The sequence below is a fragment of the Condylura cristata genome, unplaced genomic scaffold (assembly GCF_000260355.1).
Source record: "Condylura cristata isolate star-nosed mole 26May11 unplaced genomic scaffold, ConCri1.0 scaffold00028, whole genome shotgun sequence".
Lineage (NCBI taxonomy): Eukaryota > Metazoa > Chordata > Mammalia > Eulipotyphla > Talpidae > Condylura > Condylura cristata.
The window spans coordinates 4,344,526-4,353,928 of NW_004567129.1; the positions used below are offsets into that span (position 1 = coordinate 4,344,526).

Here is a 9,403-nt window from a genome sequence, read left to right on the forward strand (position 1 = left end):
CGAGTCTGCTGCAGGGGAGCCGCGTGCTCGGACGGAACGGCCCCGCTGCCACTCGGAGCCTTTGCTTTTGCCACGTGAGTTCTGTACAAGCCCTCGTCGGGGCTGGACGAGCACGGAAGACCTCACACGTGGCCCACGTGCTTGGCAGGTTCGTGAGTGTGGTTGGCTGCGTGCTGCTCCTTTGCTTGATAGATTTGTGTCTGAGGTTTGTGTTCCTGGCAACATTTTGGATTTGTGGTTTTAAAAGAAAAAAAAAAATCAAGGACATGAACCTGTAAAAATTTGTGTCTAGCGTCTTGGTTACTCACTCTCAGTGGGGGAAGGAAAAAAACAAAAGAATGACTCGCAGGGCAAGCGGCTTCGAGCCCGTACTCCATCCAAGCCCCCTCGGGCTGCCAGGTGAAGCTCCCGTTCCTCAGAGGGAGAAACTGAGTCTGGGTGGTGGGGGTTGTCTGGCACGGGTCTGGCGACTTTCCTGGCTGTGCTCCCTGGCCTCACTGGCCGGGGGTGGGGGGTGCAGCAGGCCTTTTCGGACCCCGAAGCTCAGGGCCACAGGAGGCTGCCAGCTGTGGGTATCAACGTGACCCCCCCATTGGGCCCACTCCCGGCTGGTTGATGCCAGGCCTGACTCAGTTTCCACCACCCGCCCACCCTGCAGCCGACAGCTATGCCCGTTCGCTACAACTATGCAGGACGCCCCTAAGCCTGCTTCTGCGTCTGAGGTGGGGGACAGGACAAGCCACACGGGGTCTCCCTGAGGATTCAACTGAGCTGTTCCACCTGGGACACCTGCGCCTTCTCTCTGTGGACGCCGAGAAGCCATGCCTGACCCCGCACCGCCCCCAAGCCGAGGCCCAGGGCGGGCTGCAGACAGCGGTGACGGGCTGACCCCCAGTGGAGAGGGGACACTCGGCCCACGCTGCTCAGCTCCCCACCCCGATTCCCCTCCAGGTCTGAGCACAGAGGTCACACCAGAGACTTCTCTCCCTGCATGGGACGCCCACTGGCACTCCTGAAGATTCCCACCGCCAGCTCAGGTCTGCCTGCCCTGGCATCCTCACACCAGCACCGTGGATTCCTGTCAGGGTCAGGTACACAAACCTGCCCCTCCCTGCCCTTGCCGACTGGAGGGCGACTGAGTTTGGCAGGCACCGCGCCTGTCCCGGGCTCCCAGAGGGCGGCTACTCTTTCTAGAACTGCACCCCAGGGTCATAACTGACACCGGGAAAGGATGAGGGCACAGGCCCCAGACACCGGCCTGTGGGGCTGCTCACCAGAGCCCCGCTCCCTCTAGGGGCCCCAGGAAAGCCCACGCGGCACTTATCACAAACCCAGGCGGCCACGCGAGGACGCCCCTGGGAAATCTGGAAGCCAGCCAGCCCTCAGGCCCTGACCGCCAGGGCGACCCACACCTGCTGACCTTCTTGGTGTAGCCCATGGCCTTCAGGACAGAGTGGTTCAAGGTCTCCAGGGAGGCCAAGACGTCCTCATAGTCCCCCATGTGGTCCACAAAGTAATCTGGAGGGGAAAGCAACCATGAGGGCTTGAAATGCCTCCCCTGGGCCCCCCCACATGGCCCCCATGCCAGCCCCAGGGCCCCCATGCCAAGCCCCAAGCGTGGCCCCTGCATAACCCAGCACCTACCACACAGCTCCTTGGTGTCCACGTGGCTAGAGAGAGAGAACGAGGGGACTCAGGGCCAGGCCGGCCGACTGCCCCCGCCTCAGCCCCTCCTGCACAGCCCCACGGGGGCATGACCCAGCCATGCTGCCTTTATCTGGGCGCTGGTGCCCGCTGCACAGATGAGGGAGTGGCAGGGAAAGGGCTGTCCTCGGAGTGGACTGTCCTCGGGCTGTCTGACCCCACCACCTCGCCGCCCACCGCTTTCCCTTCCCAGCCTGCCAGTCTCCTCCTGAGCAGGAGCGAGGGCAGGGCCAGGGGGGCCCATGACACTGCTGGTGGGTAAAAGATCTCTCCCCACATCCCCGCCTGCTGGGTCCTGGGGGCCCAGGGGCAGCCCCCCTTGTTCTTGCCCCAGCCTGGTCTTTCCCAGCATGAAGGGGCCAGTGAGGGGGGCCTAGCGGCCCAGGGCAGATGGACAGTGAGCCGCGGGGGTCAGGCACCCACCGAGGGACTTTGTGTGTTGGGGGGCTGGCTCCTGGCTTCCGCAAGCTGCCTCCGGGAAAAGGCCCCCCGACCAAACGAATCTGGGTTCTGAGCTCTGCAAGCTCTGCTCAGAGGCACAGCCCAGGCTCTGACGCCTCCTCTCGCTAGAAGTACGCTGCCCTGACCTTCCCGAGCCAGAGGCACCGAGCAGGAAGCTGAGCGCCCAGGGCCGGCGCTTACGCCCACCTGGGACACTGGCGAGGTTTGCTGACCTTCTGAAGAGCCGCCCCCACTCCCAGATGCTCTCATTCGACTCTCGCTCCTTCTCCCCTGCCCAGCTGGCCCACACAAAAGGCACCACGGAGAAGGCACAGATCAGTGAGTAAATCCGGGAGCACCTGCGCCTGCCCTTTCAAAGCTTCCCCAGGGGGCTCTGGGGCCAGGGGGGCCCCGTCTGGCTCCAGAAACTCGGCCTTCAGCGAGTATCAGATGGAAGCTGTTTCTCCCCCCCCCCCAGCCTCCCAGGCCTCACTCATCCCCCATCTCTGGTGCAGGAGCTCCGTGTCCTCTGCACACCAGCTGCTGCAGCCTAGTCCAGGCCACATCTAGCCAGCCTCAGGGACCCCAAGATAGCAAAGTTGCCCTGAGCACCCCGTGCTTATCACCTGAGTGGACGGAGGAAGGTGCCCAGATGTGGGGTGCCCAGGGGGGCAGGCTGCTCCAGGCTGGGGAGGGGGCTGGGCTGGAGCACGATGCGTACTTGGCATGCGGTGCAGGGTGAGCAGAGCTCGAGTTTTGGGTTGATCCAGGGTGCACAGTAGGGTTTTGAGGCCCAGCAAGAGGGAGGGTTCAGGGTGGGGCCGGGGCCTGGTCTGCTGTAGTTGGGAGCTGGTGCTGGGACCAGCAGGAAACCCAAGGCATGGGAGTCCGGGGGGAGGCAGGCTGGGGTGGAAGGGGGTGCCCCATTTTCATTTCTGTGTATATGCTGCAGAAATTGGGGTCTCTCCCTGCTCAGCCATGGGGGCTCAGAAAAGAATCTGTAATAGAGGCCCCCCACCCACCCGACATCGCCTGGCCAGGGACGCCGGTGAGAGCTAACTGGTGAGAGCTAACTTCAAGAGTTTGGGGGGTTGGGCATCCTGTCCCCTGCGGGGGAGCAGAAAACACAGACTAGACGCTGGGTGACGGCGGCTCACTTGGTGTTGTCCGAGTCGATGGTGTGGAAGAGGTCCTCCAGCTCTTTCTCGTCGAGGACGCCGTCCGCGAAGAAGAGCTGGAACTCCTCCAGGGACAGCCTCCCGTCGTCTGCGGGGCGGGAGCGGGCAGCTGGACTCCAGGGGAGGCCAGCCCGCGGCGGGCAGCCCAAGCCCACGGCCGACCTCCGGTGGGGCTGCCTCTGCCCGCCCCGCCAGAGCCCCAGCGGACAGACAGAGGCTCCCGCTTATCACCAGGGCCCGCCCGTGAGCTCCCAAACTACCAGCTGAATTCACTTTAGATAATCCCGGCAGCCAGCTGACGCCTGAGCTAACTCCCGTTCCTGAGAATCAGGGACCACACTGCCAGGAGCAGCTTGTTACGGGCCTGGCTGCCCGAGCCACGGACCAACAGGGCCCACCTGGGCCCCCCCCACCCCCCGGCCGCTCCGTGTTCCCTGCTGCAGCTGATCTACCTCAGGGCCGCCAGCCCGGAGGAGCTGGGTTCAGAGCCAGCCAGCGCGGGTCACCTCTTTGTCCCTGGTGCCCAGCATCCCCCCTGCACTTAGCATCTCCGACCCCACCCCACAGGCCCTGCTCTGGGCGAGGGAGGGCCCCTTCCAGGCTGCCTCACCTACAAAGCGGCCGGGCCCACGCAGAGGCCACAGTTGGCATGGCGTTCTTAGCCGGCCACGACGCCCAGCCGCTAGGGGAGGAGGCCTCAGGCCCAGTCGGCCAGCACTGCCCTTCCTCTGGGCTGGGGCGGCTGTGGGAGCAGGTGCCGAGGAGGGCCCCCGCGGATGCCTGCCTCACCCACCCCGCGCCCCGCCCTCGCCTCACCTCTCCTGTTTTCACTAGCACCGTGCTGGGCACCAGCATCTGCTGGGGAAGAGTCTCCTGGGCAGTGGAGGGGGGTGCAGACAGCAACTCATGGGGTGCACAGAGCACAGGGGCTTCAGGAGAGCAGAGCCCAGGCTGGGCCTCAGCTGCGCTCACCTGATTCAGCCCTGGCAACCTCAGCCCCCGCCCCCTTGCCGAAGGCCTCAGAAACTCCCTTTCCTTAAAGGAGCCCCTCAGTGGGAGACAGGAGAGGCCTGAGGCTTCCTGCCAGCCCCCTCTGCTGCTTTGGCATCAAAGCTCCCGCCAAGGGGTGTGGACAAGGAGGGTCGCCCCTTCCTACTGGGGTGAGGAAGGGGCCCAGCCAGTGTTGGGGCTCTTAGGCTGGGTGTGGCGCTGGCTCTGAGGTTGGTCGCTTCAGGGGTGAGCCCTTGTATGGGGTGTGGCAGGCACAGAGCCAGGCTCCAGCAGCTTTGGGGGGCTTAAGGGGGGGCACGAGGAGCAGCTCCGAGAGGAGAGGCTCGCATCCGCCTGGCTCCCCTCCACACAGCAGGGAAGGCAGAGTAGGAGCTGGGGTGTGTGGGGAGGGTGGGGTCTGCAGGCATCACCCCAACCTGTCTCCAACATCTAGGGTCCAGTTTCGGTGTCACACAGGGAGAAAAAGTCTGTAATTTTCAAAAACAATCTTCTCCCCTCAAGCCACCGCCACCCCCAACCCTAGCACCAGCCCCGCACAGCACAGGCTCTCAGCGGTGACCCAGCACAGCATCGTGCGACCTGAGACTCACCCCTCCTGTCTCCACAAGTAGTGTGGCCACCCCCTTTTCTCAGAGGGGTAAACTGAGGCACAGAGCTGGCGTGTGAGCCCATTTGGCTCCCAAGGCCATGTTCCTGACCGGACCCAGGGAGAAGGAAGGAAGGAAGGTTGTCACAGTGGACTGGCCATGCAGGAGCCAGGGAGCCTGGCCCTGCTTCTTCCCGCCGCCCCCCTTGTCCCCCGTCTGTCTGCACTCAGCAGCACCCCAGAGGCCACCAGGACTCCCTGCACAGAGCCAACGCCACCTGGCATGCGGCGCCGCAGATCAGCTAATGAGCGAGACACCTCCGGGCCAGGCCTCCGTCCAATTAGTCCAGCTGCCTGCACCTGCACTTCCGCACAGGCCCCGAGCCTGGCGTTTGAGGGGTCTCCGCTAATGGGCCTGAGCTCAGCCTCTGTGAATTTCCAAATGCCAGGAGTCTGTGTGTGTCCGCTCCCTGGAGGGAAGCGCAGCCTGGCACCCCCTCCTTGGGCACCGGAGCTGCAGGGGGCCTCACTCAGCTCCAGTGACGCCTGCTGCGCCTGCCTGCGGGGAGTCTCTGTTCAGGGAGCCAGCGGGCAGGCCAGCGGGGCAGGCCAGCGATCACGAGACCGCGCCACTTGCCTCCCCGCCACCCCCGCTCCTGTGGATGCCCGGGCAGGGCCCGCAGGAGGTGTGCGTGCGTGCGTGTGCACGCCCAGTGTGTCTGCCCATATCCACACTGGCTCCAGCCCCCCGCTGCTGTCAAGCTGTGCTGTGCTGAACCCGTCTGCTCTGCTCCCCAGCTGGGATCTGGGATCTCTCTGTCCCTCCCTGTCTGCTCCGAAAAGGAGGGTGCTGCTGCCCATTCCAGGAGAGTCACAGCAAATCCAGCCAGAGGGTCTTGCTGGGGTGCAGGAGCACTCAGCCCTCAGCAGCTGGCAGGGGCAGAGACCTGGAATATGCCCGCGCAGGGCTTGTGTGCACACAGCAAAGGCCCCCAGAGCCCCACCGCCGCACACACCCCCTCGTGCGCTCAGCGTCGGGGACCCGCTGCCAGCCGGCACCGTGACCGGCCACAGGGACAAGCCTCAACTTCCATCCGGGATGACCTCCCCGGCTGAACAGAAACCAGGGGACCCTTGTGGGCCGCCCCACGCTGTCGCTCCGTGCTGCGCAGGCCTGGTCCAGCACCAGGAAGCCCCAGGGGTGGGGGTGAGACAGGGAGACCCCGACTTCCTGCCCAGGCTGTAAGCCCCTCCCCTCCCCAGCCTCACTCTCCACCCCAGTATCATGGGGTAGAAGGGTCAGCAGTGACTCCCAGGACAAGGATGGAGGGGCCACGGGGCCCAGGGTAGAGCTGCCGCCTTGAATTCCTATCTCCACAAGAGAGGGGCTGGGACGCAAGGGCCCCTGGGCTGCCAGGTCACCGCCCCCCACTCCTTCCCCAGCCTGGGCCAGGATTCTCAATCGGTATTTTCTCAATGAACGAAGAAACGTTGGCTTCTTGATTGTCCCTTTAAAAAGCTCGTCACCCACATCTCCGTGGACTTTCCCCAACAACCCAGGGAAGCAGACAGGTTAAGCATCAAAACCCCCCTTTACAGATGGGGAAACTGAGGCCTAAAGAGACAATGTTTGCTTAAAGTCCACAGAATCGCTTTGGGGGCAACGACACTAGAAACCTGTAAGGGGTGTGACGCGCACACGGAGAAGCCGTCGCCGCCGGGAAGCCCGCGTGGGTGGAGCCTGCCCGGGAAGTGGGGAGAAGGGTGCCGTGAATTCTCGGGCCCAACAACATGCTGCCACATCGTGGGACGGCCGCCTGGCGTGGGGCCGCACAGCACGCGCCTGCAGCACAGCCGCTCTGGCCGTCACGCAGGGCCACCGTGCAAGCCGCTTACGCTTTCCGGGCTGCCGTGGAGCTGCTTAGCGGGAGCAACGCAGAGCCTGAGTCAGGGAAGGGCTGGGAAGGGCTGAGAGTGAGCCTGGGGCGCCCTTCAAGGGGTCCTCTGGGCCCCGCCCGCAGTGCCCTGACCCTGGCCCGCTGCGTGAGGCTCACGTACCCCACGCAGCCGGGCACAGTCCTGTCAGACAGACCTCGCGGCACCCCTCCTAAGAGGGGCTTCCTGGGGAAACGGGGGTACAAGCCTTCCGACTTCAGACTCCTATGAGGTCCCTGAGGTCCACGGTGTCCATGTCCCTAGTGCCGCCCCGCCCCCTGAGGCTCAGGTCAGAGAGAGCCAAGCCCTCACCCGATGGGCAGCCTGGGAGGGTAACTCACCATTTTTGTCTGCCCGGCGAAAAATCTGCAAAGAAGAAGGGTCCCGTCAGCCTGGGAGACTGAGGCCCCACTCCCCTCCCCAGAGAGGGGCACCCCCCCACACGGGGCTGGAAGGCAGGGGTGGGGGAGGGCTCCTCAGGGGGAGGCCTGGTGGCTGGCCGCTGTGGAAGCCGCCGCCCACTCTCCCTCTGCGCCACCTGCCCACGGCCGCCTGACAGACACACGGACGCTGGACGCTGGCTCACGCCGTCCGCACGCTGGTGGGCGTGCCCCAGAGCCGCTGGGCCCCACGGCTCCCCCCACTGTCACCCAGTCACCCACTGCGATTAATGCCCCATGGGGTGGCCATGCTCCTTACACTGTTGCCCCAACCAGAGCTCCTGGGGAGCCCCAGTTTTCTCCAGGGAGGTGGGTTCAATGCGAAGGCAGGTGCTGCTGAGGGAACCTCGAGGGCTGGGCCCCAGGCCACCAACTTGACAGCACGGGATTATGGGGGGGGGGAGAGCAGAGGCTGGCGGCATGGGAGGTGGAGCCCCCAACCCCCAGGCCGAACTTGAGACCAGAGAACTCCTCTTCCTGGCACTTTGGGGACCAGGTCAGCCGTGCTGATGGGAGGGGGGAGATACCACCCTCCTTGTACCTCCCCTCTCCGCTCCAAGCGATGGGGTGCAGCAAGCAGCAGCTCGGGGGGCTTCCTGAACATGACCTGTCTCCCTTAGCTAAAATCCTGTCTGGGGGATTGGAGGGCGCCTCTGAGCTGGGGCGGAAGACCACCTCAGGCCCCCTTCCACGACAGCCCAGGGCCCTCCACCTCTGCTCTGATGGCAGCGTTCCGTGACGGCCCGGGGGGCCTTTCCCTGGACGCCTGCCCTGGGCGGGAGTGGCAAACCAGTGAGCAGCAGGACCTCTGCTGAAGCGGCTTTGGGGCCCCGCTGCTCATGGGCACATTTCAGAGGAGGGCTTGGGGGTCCAGGTCCTGCTCCCGCAGAACGGGGGGGTCCATGCCCGCTGCTTCGCTGCGAGAGTCTGGACAGGGTGCCCTGTAAGAGCGAGCCTGGGTCTATGCACTCAGCAGCCTGGCATTCAGCCCCAAGTTGGCCGGGGCCTTGAGAGAGGGGCCAGCGGTGCAGGGGTCTGGCCACCAGCACCCACAGCACAGTCCCCGACCCTGGTACCTCCCTGTGCCCTGGGGTTCCAGGAGAGAGGCAGGGAACAGGGAGGAAACGCATGCTCCCCCATACCCCAGGGACATGTGGGGTGTACACACACACAGGCGTACCTTTCCTGGAAGCTCATGACAGGCGTGAGGCGCCCCCCTTCCGTACCCTCCCCTCACGGGATGTTCACTGTGACATGCACCTCCCACCCTCATGCTGTCACTAGGGGGAACCCAGGATAAAGCCCCCCATGCCCTCCAGCCTTTACTGGCTCTCTCCCTCATAACAGAATCTCCTTTTCACCCCCTGGGGTGACGGGGGAGTGGGAGTGGGCTTCTTGGGTGGGTGGTTTAGGTCTGGAGGGCACAGGAGGTGGGTGCGGCACAGGGTGGCACAGTGGGAAGGAGTGATGGAGGGGAATCCGGTGGATGGGGGTGGCTGTGGGACTCCCGGAGGGAGGGTCCAGGGTCAGGGTGGGTGGTAGGTGGTGTCCAGTCCTGTGGAAAGGAAAGGGGAGCGAGGTGGGGAGAGGTCTCCATCCTCAAAGACGGGGGCTGAGTGGAAGGGTCTTCCGGGATGAAAAGACAGGGCTCAGAGCCAGAAGTCAAATGTGGAGGTGGGCTGGGAGCTAGCGATTGGGGGGCGGGGGGTAGGGAGGTCTCAGAAAAGTAGAGCACAGGGCCACCGACCAGATGCAGCAGGCAGGACGGGAGGAGTGGTGAGGGGCTGGGAAAGAAGATGAGGATTTCCCCAGCTCACAGGCGGTGGCGGGCTGAGGTGTCCAGGGTCCCAGTTCTGGGAGGTGGGGATCCCAAGAAGTGCAGAGAGGTGACAGGAGAGAGGGTTTAGCAGGTCTCGGGTGGAAACTGGCCAAGACCAGGAGGGGAGAGGGCTTTGGAGGGTCGGTGCAAAGGGGCTCGCGGTCCCGGGGCAGGGGCCACGGGGTCTGTGCCCTGAGAAGAGAGGGTGCGGGGCCCCGCGGGGTCCGGGCCCGCGCGTACTCACGTCCAGGATGACAGCGGTGCCCCCGTGCGGCGAGGCGGGGCGGGG

The 9,403-nt window shown here is 64.8% G+C and overlaps 1 protein-coding gene across 1 annotated transcript in view; it reads right to left on the bottom strand.

Annotated features, from left to right (window-relative positions):
- The window catches only part of NECAB2 (N-terminal EF-hand calcium binding protein 2), a gene marked incomplete at its 5' end in the record, with an annotated part of 26,333 nt that extends 16,936 nt beyond the window's left edge, over positions 1-9,397 (bottom strand). Inside the window, 5 exons of the mRNA XM_004690156.2 lie at positions 1,421-1,518; positions 1,645-1,670; positions 3,303-3,411; positions 7,197-7,221; positions 9,359-9,397. Coding sequence (XP_004690213.1) covers positions 1,421-1,518; positions 1,645-1,670; positions 3,303-3,411; positions 7,197-7,221; positions 9,359-9,397 — 297 coding nt within the window. The remainder of the gene's footprint in view (positions 1-1,420; positions 1,519-1,644; positions 1,671-3,302; positions 3,412-7,196; positions 7,222-9,358) is intronic.
- Positions 9,398-9,403: the final 6 nt, after the last annotated feature.